The 18,456-nt window shown below is 39.4% G+C and overlaps 1 protein-coding gene across 1 annotated transcript in view; it reads right to left on the bottom strand.

The window, feature by feature from the left end:
- ZSWIM5 (zinc finger SWIM-type containing 5) overlaps positions 1–18,456 on the bottom strand; it is a 262,868-nt gene that overhangs the window by 26,288 nt on the left and 218,124 nt on the right. Inside the window, exons 5-11 of the mRNA XM_030869954.2 lie at positions 17,954–18,133; positions 12,874–13,050; positions 10,424–10,570; positions 9,774–9,911; positions 8,104–8,364; positions 7,754–7,889; positions 6,745–6,902 (exon numbers count right to left, since the gene is read on the bottom strand). Of these exons, the coding sequence (XP_030725814.1) occupies positions 6,745–6,902; positions 7,754–7,889; positions 8,104–8,364; positions 9,774–9,911; positions 10,424–10,570; positions 12,874–13,050; positions 17,954–18,133 (1,197 nt within the window). The remainder of the gene's footprint in view (positions 1–6,744; positions 6,903–7,753; positions 7,890–8,103; positions 8,365–9,773; positions 9,912–10,423; positions 10,571–12,873; positions 13,051–17,953; positions 18,134–18,456) is intronic.

Here is an 18,456-nt window from a genome sequence, read left to right as displayed (position 1 = left end):
TCCTCAACATAATAAAGGCCATATATGACAAACCCACAGCCAACATCGTCCTCAATGGTGAAAAACTGAAAGCATTTCCACTAAGATCAGGAACAAGACAAGGTTGCCCACTCTCACCATTCTTATTCAACATAGTTTTGGAAGTTTTAGCCACAGCAATCAGAGAAGAAAAGGAAATAAAAGGAATCCAAATCAGAAAAGAAGAAGTAAAGCTGTCACTATTTGCAGATGACATGATACTATACATAGAGAATCCTAAAGATGCTACCAGAAGACTACTAGAGCTAATCAATGAATTTGGTAAAGTAGCAGGATTCAAAATTAATGCACGGAAATCTCTGGCATTCCTATACACTAAGGATGAAAAATCTGAAAGTGAAATCAAGAAAACACTCCCATTTACCACTGCAACAAAAAGAATAAAATATCTAGGAATAAACCTACCTAAGGAGACAAAAGACCTGTATGCAGAAAATTATAAGACACTGATGAAAGAAATTAAAGATGATACAAATAGATGGAGAGATATACCATGTTCTTGGATTGGAAGAATCAACATTGTGAAAATGACTCTACTACCCAAAGCAATCTACAGATTCAATGCAATCCCTATCAAACTACCACTGGCATTTTTCACAGAACTAGAACAAAAAATTTCACAATTTGTATGGAAACACAAAAGACCCCGAAAAGTCAAAGCAATCTTGAGAACGAAAAACAGAGCTGGAGGAATCAGGCTTCCTGACCTCAGACTACACTACAAAGCTACAGTAATCAAGACAGTATGGTTCTGGCACAAAAACAGAAATATAGATCAATGGAACAGGATAGAAAGCCCAGAGATAAACCCACACACATATGATCACCTTATCTTTGATAAAGGAGGCAGGAATGTACAGTGGAGAAAGGACAGCCTCTTCAATAAGTGGTGCTGGGAAAACTGGACAGGTACATGTAAAAGTATGAGATTAGATCACTCCCTAACACCATACACAAAAATAAGCTCAAAATGGATTAAAGACCTAAATGTAAGGCCAGAAACTATCAAACTCATAGAGGAAAACATAGGCAGGACACTCTATGACATAAATCACAGCAAGGTCCTTTTTGACCCACCTCCCAGAGAAATGGAAATAAAACCAAAAATAAACAAATGGGACCTAATGAAACTTAAAAGATTTTGCACAGCAAAGGAAACCATAAAGAAGACCAAAAGACAACCCTCAGAATGGGAGAAAATATTTGCAAATGAAGCAACTGACAAAGGATTAATCTCCAAAATTTATAAGCAGCTCATGCAGCTTAATAACAAAAAACAATCCAATCCAAAAATGGGCAGAAGACCTAAATAGACATTTCTCCAAAGAAGATATACAGACTGCCAACAAACACATGAAAGAATGCTCAACATCACTAATCACTGGAGAAATGCATATCAAAACTACAATGAGATATCATCTCACACCAGTCAGAATGGCCATCATCAAAAAATCTAGAAACAATAAATGCTGGAGAGGGTGTGGAGAAAAGGGAACCCTCTTACACTGTTGATGGGAATGTAAATTGACACAGCCACTGTGGAGAACAGTATGGAGGTTCCTTAAAAAACTACAAATAGAACTACCATATGACCCAGCAATCCCACTACTGGGCATATACCCTGAGAAAACCATAATTCAAAAAGAGTTGTGTACCAAAATGTTCATTGCAGCTCTATTTACAATAGCCCGGAGATGGAATGAACCTAAGTGTCCGTCATCGGATGAATGGATAAAGAAGATGTGGCACATATATACAATGGAATATTACTCAGCCATAAAAAGAAACGAAATTGAGCTATCTGTAATGAGGTGGATAGACCTAGAGTCTGTCATACAGAGTGAAGTAAGTCAGAAAGAGAGAGACAAATACCGTATGCTAACACATATATATGGAATTTAAGAAAAAAAAATGTCATGAAGAACCTAGGGGTGAAACAGGAATAAAGACAAAGACTTACTAGAGAATGGACTTGAGGATATGGGGAGGGGGAAGGGTAAACTGTGACAAAGCCAGAGAGAGGCATGGACATATATACACTACCAAATGTAAGGTAGATAGCTAGTGGGAAGCAGCCGCATAGCACAGGGAGATCAGCTCGGTGCTTTGTGACCGCCTGGAGGGGTGGGATAGGGAGGGTGGGAGGGAGGGAGACGCAAGCGGGAAAAGATATGGGAACATATGTATATATATAACTGATTCATTTTGTTGTGAAGCTGAAACTAACATACCATTGTAAAGCAATTATACTCCAATAAAGATGTTAAAATGAAAAAAAAAATAAAAATGGGTTGTTCATTTTCTTATTATTGTGTTTTGAGAGTTCTTTACATATTCTGGATGCAAGTCCTTTATGAAATATGTGATTTGCAAATATTTCTCCCCCTCTGTGGCTTATCTTTTCATTCTCAATAGTAACTTTCACAGAGCAGAAGTTCTTAATTTGGTAAGTCGAATTTATCAATTTTTTTCTCTTATGGATTGTGCTTTTAGTGTTGTATTTAAGAAATCTTTGCCTAACTAAAAATGAAAATGATTTTGTCCTGTGTTTTCTTCTAAAAGTTTTATAGTTTTAGCTTTTACATTTAGGTCCTTGATCCATCATGAGCTAATTTTTGTGTATGTTTTACCACTTGTTGAAAGACCTTCATTTTCTTCAACTGAATTGGTTTTGCCCCTTTACTGAAATAGATTGGCCACATATATGTGGATCTGTATTGGGACTCTATTTTCTTTCAGTGATCTATTTGTGTATCTTTACACCAATAACCCTTTGCTGATTACTACAGCTTTATAATAAGTCTTGAAATCAGGTGGTGTTAGTCATCCCCCTTTATTTTTCTTTCACAACGTTGTTTCTGGCTACTCTAGGTCCTTTGAATTTCCATACGAATTTCAGAATCAGATTATCGATTTCTACTCCAAAAAGCCTATTAGGATTTTGATTTGGATAGCACTGAATCTATATATCAAATTGTAGAGAATCAACATCTTAATAATACTGTCTTCCAATCCATGAGTGCAGTATGTCCCATTTATTTAGGTTTTCTTTAACTTCTCTCAGCAATGTTTTACGATCTTCATTGTATGATTTTCTTGTACATATTTTGCTAGGTTTATTCTCAAGTATTTCATGTTTTCTTGATGTTATAATGATAATTTTAAAAATTTCAGTTTCTGATTGTTGCTGGTATATTGAAATACCATTGATTTTTGTATATTGATCTTGTACCCTGAAACATTGCTAAATCTATTATTAGTTCTAATAGCTTTTTGTAGACTCCATAGGATTTTCTACATAGACAATCAATGTCATCAGAGAATAAAGACAGTTTTACTTCTTCCTTTCTAATCTGGATAGCTTTTACTTCTTTTTAGTGTTTTATTGTACTGGCTAAAATCATCGGTATAATATTGAAATAGAAGAGGTGAAAGTAAACATCTTTGCCTTGTTCTTGATGTTAGGAAGAAAACATTCAGTCTTTTACCATTAAGTATAAGGGTAGCTGTATCATAGATGCCCTTTATCATGTTGAAGAAGTTCCCTTCTATTCCTAGTTTGTTGAGGGTTTTAACAGTTTTTATTAGGAATAAATGTTGGATTTTATCAGGTTCTTTTTCCATATTACTGAGATGATCATATGGGTATTCTTTTTTACTCTATTAGTATGGTGAAATACAGTGATTGATTTTTGAATGTTAAACCAGCCTTGCATTCTTGGGGGTAAACCCTACTTATTACAATATATTATCCTTTTTTATACATTATTGGATTCAATCTGTTACAATTTTTATTAAGATTTTTTGCACCTATGCTCATGAGAGATATTATTCTGACTTTTCTTTTTTATAATAGTTTTTTGTCTGATTTTGGTGTGAAGATAATGCTGATTTTATAGACTGAGCTGGGAAATACTTCCTCCTCTTCAATTTTCTGCAAGAGTTTATACAGAATTGTTATGTTTTCCTTAAATGTTTGGTAGAATTTACCATTTAGTCCTGGATTTTCTTTCTTTTCTTTCAAAGGTTTTTAACTACCAATTCAATTTCTTTGAAATTCTTTTCTTTTTACTGTGGTAAAATAAACATAATAAAATTTACCATTTTAACCATTTAAGGCTACAATTCAGTGACATTAAAGACATTCACATTGTTGTGCAACCATCACCACTATTTCCAGAACTTTCTTATCATCCCAAATTTGTAGATACTTTGAAACTATGTAAATATCCTGTTCCTCATCAAATGTTCAACCACTAGCTTAGCATACTATTTCTTCACTGTGGCTATTCTAGGTAACTCATATAAGTGGAATCATACAATGTTTGTCTTTTTGTGTCTGGTTTATTTCACTTAGCATAATGTTTCCAAGGCTCACCCATGTTGTAGCATATATCAGAATTTCGTTCCTTTTTATGGCTAAATAATATTCCGTTGTGTGCATATGCTCCATTTTGTTTATCCATTCACCTGTTCACGGATACCTGAGTTATTTCCAACTTTTGGCTACTGTGAATAGTGCTGCTATTAATATTGGTGTACAAATAATCTGTTTAAGTCCATGTTTTCAATTCTTTTGGGTATATACCTAGCTAATTCTTATTTATTTTTGAGTGAACTTTGGTAGTTTGCGTCTATGAAGAAATTAGTCTATTTCATTATGTTGTTTAATTTATAGCATAAAGTTATTCATAATATTCCCTTATTAACATTTTAATGCCTTTAGAATTTGTTGTGATGTCACTTTTCCCATTCTTGATATTGGTAATTTTTTTCTTGATCAGTCTGGACAAAGATTTCAATTTTATTTATCTTTTCAAAGAAACAGCTTTTTGTCTCATTGATTTTGTCTGTTTTTCTATAGTTTATTTCATTGATTTCTGTTCTAATCTCTATTATTTCTTTTCTTTTGCTTACTTTAGGTTTCATCTGCTCTTCCTTTTCTGGCTTCTTAAGGCAGAATCTGAGATCACTGATTTGAAACCTTTCTTCTTTTCAAATATAGGTATTAAGTGCTAAAAATTTCCTGCTAAGTAAAGCTTTAGATCCAATCCACACATTTTTATATGTTGTGCTTTTTCATTCAGTTTAAAATATTTTCTAATTTTCTTGTGTTATTTTCCCTTTGTCCAATGAGTTATATGGAAGTGTGTGGTTTAATTTCCAAAACTTCGGTGGATTTTCCATATATCTTTTTATTATTGATCTCTAATTCAACTGTGGTTGTCTGGAAAAGATTTTTATTTCACCTTTGTTTTTGAAAGATATTTTCACTGGTATAGAATTCTAGGTCAAAAGTTTTTTTAAAAAGTACTTTAAAGATTTTTCTCCACTGTCTTCTGGCTTACACTGCCTCTAATGAGAAACCTGCTCTCATACTTATCTTTTGTCCTTTTTATGTAATGTGTATTTTTTCCCTCTAGTTGCTTTTAAGTAAGATTTTCCCTTTTATCACTGGTTTTAAGCAATTTGATTATGATGTGCCTTGGTATAATTTTCTCCATATTTCTTGTGCTTGAGGTCATTGAGCATCCTGGATTTGCAGTCATCCTTATCCTGCTTGGAAAAGGCACTCCATGCCAGGCCACTGCCACCCCCACTTCCGACATGGATGACTATTGTCAAATTTATTACTTTTGCCAATAAGATTTGTGAAAAATGTTATCTCAGGGTAATTTTAATTTGTATTTCTCCAGTGAGGCCAGGCATTTTAATTGTTTAAAAGTCATCTGTATCTTCTTTTCTGTAAACTGACTGATCATATTTTGTTTAATTTTTGTATTGGTTTTTTGATCATTTTTATATTGATTTATCTGTATCTTTTATCTTTTCTACAATGAGCATGCATTTTTTTTGCAATAAGAAGACACAACATAAAGTAATTTTAAATTTAAAAAGTGCTTTAAAAAACTCATGTAGTTTCCTGGTATTGGAAAAATATTCATAGTCCATGGTAGCTAGTATTTTATTATAACTTCTCAGGGGCTTATTTTCACTTCTCTTAGTGATAAAACCTACATAACTAACATGAAGTATGTGAGCTTAAAAGCCTGAGTCACTCTGGACTGCTTATCTTTTGACCAGGGGCCCTAGAAAAATCATAAACTCTCATATCTGTAAAGAGATCTGGAGCTCCATCACTTCAGTAGATCTTCCAATGGCCCTGGGAAGCTGACAGGTCATTGACAATGATCCCCATTTTATAGATTTTTTTTTTTTTTTTTTTTTTTTTGCGGTAAGCGGGCCTCTCACTGTTGTGGCCTCTCCCGTTGCGGAGCACAGGCTCTGGACGCGCAGGCTCAGCGGCCATGGCTCATGGGCCCAGCTGCTCCGCGGCATGTGGGATCTTCCCGGACCGGGGCACGAACCCATGTCCCCTGCATCGGCAGGCGGACTCTCAACCACTGCGCCACCAGGGAAGCCCCCCATTTTATAGATTTTTAAAGCAGAGGCTTAGAAAGGTAAAGTGACTTTATCATATGGAAGGTTAGATTTAGAAGTTACCTTAAAGATGATCTGATTCTCTGTACTCAGAGTCCTACAATTAGTAACTACAGCAAAACTTTGGCTTGGACTCAGGTGTTCATTCTAATAGCAGTAATCAAAGTGAGGATCCCTATCACTATAAGTGCTTAGGGGAGGACAGATAGCTTCTCTGGGCAGGCATACTGGGGGTGCTGGAGCCTTAGGTCTTTCTATGCTCACCTTTGGCAGCAGTCAGCATGGTGGAGGCCAGTTCACACTGCTGTGATTCCAAGTGTCCAAGCGTGAACCAGCGAGGGTAACGGCTGGGCACCACAGATACCATATGGTGAGGGTGGGAAGTGTCGCCTGCAGAAGTTGAGTTTTCTAGAACAGGTAACCTAGAAGACCCAGGGAGAGTCATAAGCTATCACCCAGACCCTTGCCATCTGGAGCCACCTTAGAGCAGCTTGTTCTTTGCTGGGGAGGAATTGGGCAGGAAAGGGTTAATGAAGAACTTTGAAGGTTTTAAAACCTATGGTACCGTACTTATATGAGGTGAGTGCCTGGGCACTTGTAGAACTCAAGATGAATAGTTCTTACTGCAAATGGATTTGAAAGACAGTTCAAAAACCATAAGATTATTTTTAAAAGCATAAGAAATATATGCCAAGTAATCCTCAGCAGTCCTTTCTGGTTGAGCTGAGGAGCTTTCTCAGCCTTAGAGCCTAACTAAAATTCTTCTTCTGTATGTTCTGCTGCATCCTAGAGGTCCACCTGCCTGAACCAAGGATCCTATTCTAGTTTGGAAACAGGATGCCCATAGCTCATTGTTCTCAAGTCTTGATATAGAAAGACTTACTTCTACTTCCCCAGATGTATCTGGTGACCTATGCCTGGGAACCATTTCTCAGTTAGGTAAGGAAAGGCTCAAACCCCTTGTGAAGCTGCCAAACTGGGCCCAGAACAAAGAGACTCAGGCCTTGGGTGCTCTATATCTGTTAAAAATTCAGAGACTTCCTCAGACAGTTCACTGAGAATGCAGCCAGGGAGCAAGTGCGTCACCAGCAAGGCATCCCAGATAGGAATCCTAGATCGTAGGAAAATATCTGAAGCATTTTAGGGCAGGCTGATGGCAGGTCCAATCGAATAGAGAAAGAGTGAAAGAGAAGAAAGTGAGATAAACAAAGAAAAAGAACATCTGAGACTTCTGGTTTAGTGGAGGCATTTGGGCTAGGAAAGGGCTACCCACCTCATGGCACGTAAGGCTAACTTATAGGACAGGTCTGGATCATGAGGCAGCAGAGCTGAGAACAAATACTTGGCAAAGGTATGCATGGGAACACTCTCTCGGTGGACGACTTCTCCCAGACCGCTGAAGGGGCCTCCTGCAGGAAGACGATAAGCCAGCCAGTTATTTATCTGTATGCTTTTATTTGTCTGCCTGGACTTGAGCCTTAGGATCCCACATGTGTTTGCTAGCCATAAGAACCTTCACTATACTTTAACGTTAAAAATGTTGCTATACCTGTGCTCTGTTAGCGAGGGGAACCCAGAGTCACAGGCCTAAGACTCGGTGACAATAGCCCCTTCTCTACTTACCTTCCAGGAGTAAGATGCACTGCTTCTGCAGTGTTTGCACTAGCTCATCATCCAGCTGCAGCTCCTGGAGTCGACTCAGGAGCTGCTCCTCATTACGGCACACCTTGTCCTGTGCGTAGAGGCCTTCAGGCATCACCCTCTGTTGACCCATCCCCATCAGAGCAACTTCCATGGCCAATGACAGGTAGGACTCACTGCTGTCTGGGCAGCCTGCAGCCACAGGCACATGCTGGTACACAGGGGCTCTGCTTTCATTCATATCTGAGGACAACAGGGCACCGGATTCGGTAGGTCAGGCCCCATGGATTTTTCTGCCTCTCTTCCCCCAACACTTTGGAAGACAGCTTGGTCAAGAGCTAACACAGGGAAGCTGAGTCAAACACGAGAACAGTAAGACAAATATACTGAAAAAAGGTTATACAGGGTTACAAAGATTCCTAACTCCTTCCTAATGCATTATCTGGCTAGGCCAGCTGGGGAAGAATACAATCATACTAATCTTTTGCTAGAATGTTATGTAATACTAATTAACTATTTTTGTGTCTGTCTCTTCACTAGAATGTAAGAACCTTAAAGGAAAGAGACTTTATCTTACTGCCTGAGGCATCTCCAGGGCCTGGTATGTGGAAGGAGCTAAGTGTATGTCTATGGTACATAAACCCCAAGTACAACTTCAGGTTTTCAAGATGTAAGTGTCATTGTGCAGATGAAACAGACCAAAGATGATGAGTCCTTTTTCAGGGGATCAGAGGGAAGATAGGGTAGCCCCTACCTTGCATTGGGGCCACCCCTTGTATCTCTACCCACAGAAATCCAAATCCATCCAGTTAAACTATTACTTTTGTGACATTTGCAACTTTTATGTTATTAGTACTTTATATGGTCCACCTTTGGGTTCAGAGTTTCAGGAGGAGAGCACAGGTGTAAAAGCCAGAGTCTTAATTTCTTTCCTTTCCCCTTCCTCCATCTGGTAAATATTTATGGAAGACTATTAAATGGGAGTTACTGCCCTAAGTGCTAGGATCACAATGATAAGTCATAATTTCTGCGTTCAGGGGCCTGACAGTCTAGTAAGAGATACTTACTTGTAAACAGATTGTAATGCAGTGTGCTAAATACCGTAACAGATGTATGTATACAATACAGTGATAGCATAAAGGAAAGAAGAATCAGTTCTGTCTCAAGTCCTTGCTACTTTGAGACTTTATTAAATTACTTCTCTTTTATTTCTGTTTTGTAAATTTGGTACAAAACCACCATAAAGGAGAATGTTCAAGGGGAACGTGAGAGTATTACGCAAGGTATACACACTGCTGATGGAAGTTTTTTCCCCCTTCCAGACTCTGAGGACTACTTGGCCTCTGACTCCTCAAATCCCCCTAGCCCTTCTTATTCCCCTTGGATTACTCTTTAGGCATTCACACGGTAGGGAAGTGAGAGGAGCAAAGGAAGACTGAGGCTGGCACAGTAAAATGGGTGAGTAGGACAGGGCCAGTCCACAGAGTGGGAAAGGAAGGTGGGAAAGAGAGCAATCCCAAGAAAACCTCTCAGGGGAGGTCCAGTTTGGATAAGAGACCAAAAGGCTGCAAGAGGGGTAAAACAGCCTCTGTCATGGAGGAGAAGAGAGCTCCCAAGGGCAGTTTCGGCTTGCCTTGGGCTGACCCCTGTACCTGACACTTCCAGATAGCCATCATCATTCAGGCGGCAGGCCTCAGTCAAAGTGAGAAACAGGCAGCCAATGGGATCCAGGGGGTGGCCCACCCAGCCTTCTAGGTTTGTGATCGTTGTGGTTCCTCTCTGCAACAGTTCTGGAAACAAGCAGGTCAAGGTTTCAGAGAGTGATAGAGACACACTGCTCTCTGTCCCTGCCCGGTCTCTCCATTAGTCTCTTCACCAGTCTCTTTCAGACACTGGCCCTGAAACTCAAAGTAAAGCTTCCCTCACTGTCTTGCTCTGGGTTGATGAGACTGGTCACAAGCTCATCATCCAGCTCTGAGGCATGTGGTGTGCATGTAGGCTGCCTGCTGACAGCACACATATGTAGATACAGCTTTACAGATCTTCTCATACCAGATCTTAGTGGATTCAACTGTCCTGTGAGAGAGGCAGGCCAGCATTATTATTCCCATTTTACAGATAAGAAAACTGATATTCATAGAGGTAAAGTGAGGCACTCCACACAGCAAGGAGAACGACCTAGAATCCCCTAAGCCCTGTAACACCAGGAAACTTAATGAAAATTAAGTACTAGGCCTTGCAGCCCCTGAGGGTCCTCCTCAGCCTCAGCCTAAGGAGTTAAGATGGCTCTGGATCACTATACCTTTCTTCTGATGCTTGTAGATTTCCAGCTGCCGTTGCTGCTGCAACCTCAGAGTATTGATAATGGCCACTGTGAGTCTGAGGGCCTCTTTTGGGTAACCATGGGAACGCAGGGCATCAACCCGAGCACAGGCTGTAGGCACATGCTCTACCAGATGAGAAGAAAATATTTTGATTGAGTTAAATTTTCAAATCAGGAAAATTCATGCTTGACAAAGGGAAACTGTATTCAGTTCAGTTCCTCAAATTCAACCTGACATCTACTGTGTACCAGAAATTGTATCTTACCTTTTAGGGATAGAAAGTTGAGTAAGTCACACGTACTACCTCCAAGGAGACACCCTGCAGCCCCAGTGTAGTGGTTTGGTGTAGAAAGGGACAAAGAACTAGGATAATAAAATGTTGTACCTCTTTGTGAACATGTACTACAGGAAGGCAATGTAGCAACAAACTGCCTTTATAGAGGGAAAGGCCTCATTTGTTTATTAATCCTATGCTTCCTGAGAACCTATTAAATGCCAGGTAGCATGCTGGGCAAAGCAGCTACAAAGATGAATAAGAAATGGTCACTTTCCTCAAAGTGCTCACAAATGATACATAAACATATCATTATAAAACAGTTGAAAAGAAATGACATGATAGAAATATACACAGAAAGAAAATAATATTTGAGCTATAGCCTTTGTAGGGCAAGTAATATTTTAAATATGTAGACAAGCAGGGAAAGGCATTCCTGGTTGCCTTTATAGATAACATATAAACAGAGGCGTATAAGTAAAAGCATAAAAAGTATTCTAGATAACATCTTCAGAGTACGGCAAATAGTTCTGTGTGGAGTTAGGTTATGTGGCTAGAGATAGCCTGGAAAGGTAGAGTCTGGGATGTTAAGAGCTTTGGATGCCATACTAAGGAGTTTGGATTTACCTTAGGTATAACAAATGACTACCAAAGTCTTATAAATGGGGAAGTGATTATAATGAGATTTACGTTTTATTTTGTGATTTCTTTTAAGATAACATTAAAAATTATACAAATAGTTATAGAAAATTTGAAAATATAGATAAAACAAAGATTGGAGATAACCATTATTTCTAGTTTCATATTTCATTTTATGAAAAAAATATATATCCAGACTTTTCTATTTAATTTTAATAAAAATGGGATATTTTAATTATTGTTTTGTAACTAGGTTTTTCCACTTAATAACATATTGTAAATATTTTCCCATATTAAATACACTTCTATAACATTAAAAATGATTACATATCATTCCACTGAATATACATACTACCCATTAAGTCAATCAATCCCCTATTGTTGGACATTTAGATTGCTTCCAATTTTTCTCCTCTGTACATTATACATCCATGCTCTAATAAGCCCCATAACTTTATGCTTATTCTTAGTTAATTATAGCTCAGGATAAATTCCTAGAGGTAGAATTCCTGGATCAAGGGCTATGAATGTATTTTAAAGGCTTTTGATAAATGTTGTTGAAATGTTGTAAGCATTTACATTCCTACCAGTAGTATATGAGATTACCTCTCCTACATGTAACCTCTCCTCTACCAAAACCTAATTATCTTTATTTATAAAATTTCTGACTATTTGACAATTGAAACATGATAATTCAGTGTTGTTTTGATTTGCATCTTTGTTTATTAATGAGGTTATATTTTTTCTCATGCTTGTTATATATATGTTTTAGAAGTGTTAGATCAGAGAAGAAGAAATATAATCAAAGGGAATTTCAGGTGGATTCAGCAAGATCTTGTGAAAGACAAAGATATGGGGTGAGGGATGGAGGTAGGGAATTGGGAGATGATAATAAAAATGTACGCAATTGTCGTTAAGACTCAGAAAATGCGTATTTTTTAGAAGTGTCTAGTTTGGAATGGCCATTCTGTAATAAAGTCAAGAACAGATTGACAGAGGCTAGAGGAGGGTTTAAACTCACAATGGAACAGCTCTATTCTGTTATGATGACGGAAGGAATGAGGAAAGGAAGACAGCTTGGTGACAAATGCAGATAGTGCCTTAGCCACTAGTACAGAGTAATTTAAGTTTCAAAGTTCATGCCTTTTCAGCAAAATATGTAATTTCAGAGTCGATTACAATGTTGCTCAGTAACTGCTGACTAAGAGAGCCTGTGAACTAATGTCTAATGATTTTGTTAGTACTCTTTCAGATTTACTAACTCCTTTCCCCTCCCCAAACTTAGGAAACAATATAAATCCCTCTATTTGAGGTTACTGTACCTCACTTGTACATATGCAAATCGCCCAGGCTACACATAACTACCCTGAGGCCCTAGTCAAGGCCCCAGAAGATCTGTATGAAGACTGTCCAAAGTGTAGTTGTGTTGCTGGTACCTATGCAGATGGCTCACTCAAGCTTGGCATGAGGTGAGAGAGGGCTCTGAAATTCTGAGAGTAGGACAGGTACACTTACCAAGCCACAGTGGCTGGCCTTGGGAATTAAAGAGTAGTCTCTCACTTTCCTGCTGGCAGGCAGGAGCTATATATACATCACTGCTGATTATTCGCTGTAAGTGGCTGTCCTGCCAATGCAATTCACGGCCCTCGATGGCTCTAGTGAACACTGTCCGCCTTGGTCTGGATAAAGAATCTGGGGAAAGAAAGAAATGCAGCAGTTCAATGATGGGTAATCTGAAGCTCTAGCTCCTGTGTCTTCTTCAGGGTGGGAGGAATGGCAGAAGAATAGTGTATAGTTAGTGACAGCAGTCACTCTGCCATCTGTCTGGGTGTTCGTTGTGTTGCTTCTTTATTGGATAGCTTTTAGTGTGTCTGTGCCCTCTATGGGAAAACCTTTCTACATAGATCTATGGCTGAAGACCAGTTTCTCGTAGGACCCAGAAACACATGAAAGAGAGGAGGGACCGTGGTGCTCAGCTGCTCAATTATGAGGATACAAACTGCTTCTATAGAAGCCAGAGGAACAGAGAAGCAGCTAGGTAATGTCCCTGGCCAACCCATAACCTGTTTCTTTTACAGCATGACCCACATCAGACTAAGTACTTCTGTGACATGGATATAAAAGCTGAAAAAGAGCTGAAGCCCTGTGTATTCTGGTATCTTTATCACACTAGTGTCTGCAAGCTTACAACCTTGTTCTCCCATAAGAAAAATTGATGCTGACAAAAGACTAAATTGTTTTCTCATTGGAGTCCTACCATGCCATCTCTCTTCAGGAAAAGGGCTGCAGGGAAACAGTAGACAAAGTAAGCTCAATTCTTCAGGGTGGTGTGTAGGAAGACCAAATGGAAGATACAATCATAAAATGTGGATATAGGAGGACTCATGGAAGTGACATTTAAGGAAATGAAAACATAAACGATCATTTAACTCTCTGCCAGACTAAGAACAGTTGAAACTATTTTGGGATCAAGAACTGAAATACAGGTATTTCCCGAGATGCCCAAATGAGTTGTGCATCTACTGAGCCTGTGCAAAATTACTGGGAGGGAAAGTCAGAGGATTCAGACTGAACATGAAAGAAATGAACATATTCGTCTACTAAGCAAAAGTCCTTGGAATCTGGTCATCTCTTCAGAAACCTGTATATTCCTCAGAGTGCAGGCTCAGAGGATTAAATCAGAATAGCACTGACAATATTTACTGAAATTGCTTCTCCTTCATGTCACCCCTCAGCTGAAGCACAACGACCCTTCTACTGGCTGCAGTCGGAGCCCCTCTCCTGCTAAACTGAGAATCCACCGTGGGTCTGCTCAGCCCACAGTGGGGATTAGGCTCCCAATATGTTTTGTATTTCATGAAGTCAGCAAATAATGACTGCCTACTACATGGCAGGTACTGTTCTAGGTATTGAGGATATAAGAAGTCCTTGGCTTCATGGACCTTTATATTCAAATGGGGAGAGACAGTTAAATGAATGTATAGTATAGTAAATATATAAGATGGTTATGAGCGCTAAGGAAGAGACTAAAGCAAAGTTAGGGAGAAAGGCAAGCTGGTATTGGGTGGGGGTTATTGTTTTATATAGCATGGTTTTTAATAAGGTAACATGTGAACAGAGACCTGAAGGAACTGAAGAGCAAGCCTCAGATATAACTAAGGGAAGAGCATCCTAGGCAAAAGGAACAGCAAGTGCTACTGGTGGGAACATATTTGGAGTGTTTGAGGGTAGTGAGGAGGCCAGTGTACCTAGAATGGAGTAAATAAGCAGGAAAGTCATAGGAGATGAAGCCAGAGAGATACTAGGAAACCAGACCATGGAGGGCCTTCTGGGCCATGAGGCAAAGATGAGAAGTCACTGGAGGTCATTGAGCCATTGAAGGTATATGATCTGATTTGCATTTTAAAAGGACAACTGGCAGCAGTATTGAGAACAGACTTTACGATGGAAGCAGTTAGGAGGCCACTGCAATAATTTGTGAAAGACGATGAATCTGTTCAGAGTAACAAGCAGTGGAGGTGATGAGAGTAAATGAACCCTGGATATATTTTGAAGGTAAAGGTAATAGGATTTGCTCGTGGATTAGATCTGGGATGAGAAAGAGAAGAATCAAGGATGACTCCAAGGTTTTTAACATAGACTTGTCATATATGGAGACAGGGAAGACTGCAGGAGGAGCAGGTTTGGGTGGGGCTAGAGGGGTAAGAAATCCTACTGAGATCCTATTAATATCTAAGCTGAAACATCAAAAAGGTAGATGAACATGTAAATCTGGAGTTGAGAGGAAAAGTCTGGGCAAGAGATATAAATCTGGATGTTGTTAGTATATAGATGATTAGTAAAACAATGCAATTACCAGGGGAGTAAATATAGAAAGAGAAGTGGTTTGATAACTGAGCCCTGGGTACTCTAGCATTTTAGGTTGGGAAGTGGTGGGGAGACAGTAAAGGAGACTGAGAAGGAGGGGCCAATGAAGAGGAGAACCAAGAGAGTAGTGTCTTGGAAATAAGGTGTTTGAAGGAGAGAGTGATCGATTGTGACAAATACTGCTGATGGGTCAAGTAAGATTCTGACTGAGAACTAGATTTAGCAATGGTTAGCGTTAGTGACCAGTAGAAGAGATGTTTCAGTACTGAAGGGATGAAAGCCTGACTGGAATGAGTTGAAGAGAGAATAAGAGCAGAAGAAGTAGAGAAGATAAATATATAATATTCTTCTGAGCATTCTTCTTAATTCTACCACTTATTTCTACTACCTCAGAGAAACAAGGTGGTAGACAGAGAGTCATGTGGGGTCAACAGGAATGTTTTTTGCTTTGTTTTGTTTTGGGATGAAAGATAAAACAATGTGCTTGTATACTCAGAGGAATAATCCACAAAAACCTGTGACGCAGGAGAGAGTACAGATAGTTCCTGGGGTGATGTCCTAGATAAAAGGAATAAGATCTCAAGAACAAGTGGAGGGTTTGCACTTAGAAGCACAAACAAAAACAGCAGAAGAGGCAGAGTAGATGGGTAGAGACAGAAGCAGATGTGGTGATAGAGTTTTGGAAATTCTCTTCTGATTGCTTCTATATTCTCAGTGAACAGGAAGCAAGTCTTCAGGATGAAAGTGAGGATGGGGAGAAAGTATAGAAAGTTTTAAGGAAAAGATGGTGTGAAATAGTAATTTAGAAGACTGAAAGAAGGCACAGACTAGGGAAATGTAGTTGATGTCTGCACAATACTATGGACCCACTTGAGACTAGTGGTCATAAACTTAAGATAAGACCAGTTATCATAGTCATGTTTCTCTCCACCATGTTCAGCTGTGTGGGTGTGAGCACCAAGTAACCAGAAAGTTAGACTGAACTACTAAGGTTAGGGTTTTGCTATGTGAGTGTAACTAAGGGAACGAGGGGGTTGACTATGTATGCAAGGTAGTGATTATAATGATGCACCGAGGAATCTAATCGGGATAAGAAGGAAAATGAGGCTACCACAAGGATGGAAAAGTGATAGCATCAAAACTCCTAGTGGGTCAAAGAATTACTGGAATAACAGAGAAAATAACCTAGTAAGACTGGTGGTGCTAATTAGAGCTGCTTGAAATTGCGATTGTGAAGAAGGTGTACTTATTGGTAATGGCAAGCTTTAGGGTATGATCTTGGGGTTGCATAGCTAAGTTATGATAGAAGATAGACTATTAAAAGAGAGGAGGTCAAAGAACTGAAAGACTAGAATACTGAAAGTACCATCTATGTGGCTATTTAAATGATCAAGAATCATGACAGAAGTAGAGGCAGAGAGTAGTGTTAGTGAGCCAGTAACCAAAAATCTTCAAGGAATGAGGGGGATTGCCCCAGAGGTCAAACGACCAAAACCTGGAGGGCAGCAGACAGCATATTTTAACAGCACTGACTTTAAAGCTGGGGGGTATTTTAGGAAGGAGGGTAGGACAATGATGTAGAAATGGCAATGAAGAATAAGCAGGATGCCTATTGCTCCATCAGGCCCAAAGGTAAAGAGATGTGAGAGATAAATCAGCCACAGCTTGAGAAGACTTAAGAGGAAACAACATTCTCAAATATACTGTCACCAGTATACTGTGACAAGGAAGAAACTGCCAGACAGGAGGCATGTGTTTATACACATGTGACTCTCTCTATGCCAAACCAAAGTCAATACTAAAAGGATACATTCCTGTGTTGTGGAGGTTAGATGAATGCCAGCAAAGGGTAGCTTCAAGTGGCAAAGTTGTAGGCTTTTCATCTCTCATTACCTTGGTTGCCTTAAATACACTGCTAATCAATTATGGTACAGCAGATGAAGACCAAGCAAGAACAATAATTTAAGTGATTTCCTCCTAGAGGTTAAAAATATCAGTAGATTTATCACTTAAAATAAAAGGGAGGACATGTAAAATCAATGTCTGATAAAATCTACCAATAAAGGATCCCCATGGGCTAAAGAGCAATCAATTGCCAACAGCAAATGGCCTGAGTTACATGAACTAAAGCTGATGTGAATGTCGATGTCCAGTGATACCTGGTCAGTGGGCTCAAAAGGCAGAGGGTACAATATCACTGTACTGGATTTGTCTTAAAATGGAGCAAGAGTCCTAGCCATATCTCGGAACGATGACCCCCTCCTAGAAATCTGCTGTATAAAAATTTGAGGAAAACAGAGAAAAGTAAGTAAGAAAGGCAATTGTCAGGACTTTTTTTTAAGTTTTTTTTTTTTTTTCTCCCAGGTCTTCTATCATTCCCTTGAGGTAGGTCTTCTGAGCTAAAACCAACCCCAACTGAGGCCAAGATCCATTAGTCATGAAAAACTTGAAGGGTAAAGAGGATTCATGAAGAGCGCTCTAGGAATTTATGCTGGGCACTGTAAGGACACTCTAGATGTGGAAAAGGACAGCATCCTCAATGTCAAAGATACAAGCTCACCCTTATTTAAGGTTTGGCATTTCAAGACAAACAAAAGAACAGGCTTTTCTTATTTAGGATGACAATTCTGACAGTCCAAAAGTTGTCCAGCCACCTTTGTTCTCAGGCTTTACCCTCCGACCTTTTGGAGTTCCAGGCATGAAGACGCTAAAATGATATCTGGCTCACCTGAACGGTGACTGGCGTTCTGGGGCAGTGCGTTGGTGATGTTGGGCAGCTCATGCCCATAGTTCCCATCCTCCAGGGGACAGACATCCAGGTCATTCCACTTCTGCAGCTGCTGCAGCCAACAGGATTTTTCCTCCAATTTGCAATGTGGATTTAAAATGATGCACACCCATAACGCCCCTGGAAAAGAAAGCAACCCACATTCTTGACATCTCTCCTTTGATGTATGTCTAAGCCTTAATTTTTCAGTTTACTCTTTTCTTCCATTTTTTGTTGGTAGGAAAAGTTTCCAAAATATCAGCTTTTCTCAATATAAAAAACCAAATCTAAAAAAACACCAGCCCCTGGGCTTCCCTGGTGGCGCAGTGGTTGGGAGTCCGCCTGCCGATGCAGGGGACACGGGTTCATGCCCCGGGTCTGGGAAGGTCCCACATGCCGCGGAGCGGCTGGGCCCGTGATCCATGGCCGCTGAGCCTGCGCGTCCGGAGCCTGTGCTCCACAAC

Source organism: Globicephala melas, chromosome 1 (assembly GCF_963455315.2).
Source record: "Globicephala melas chromosome 1, mGloMel1.2, whole genome shotgun sequence".
In the NCBI taxonomy this organism is placed as follows: domain Eukaryota; kingdom Metazoa; phylum Chordata; class Mammalia; order Artiodactyla; family Delphinidae; genus Globicephala; species Globicephala melas.
The sequence above is the reverse complement of the archived record's forward strand: the minus strand, read 5'-3'. Positions and strand labels throughout refer to the sequence as shown.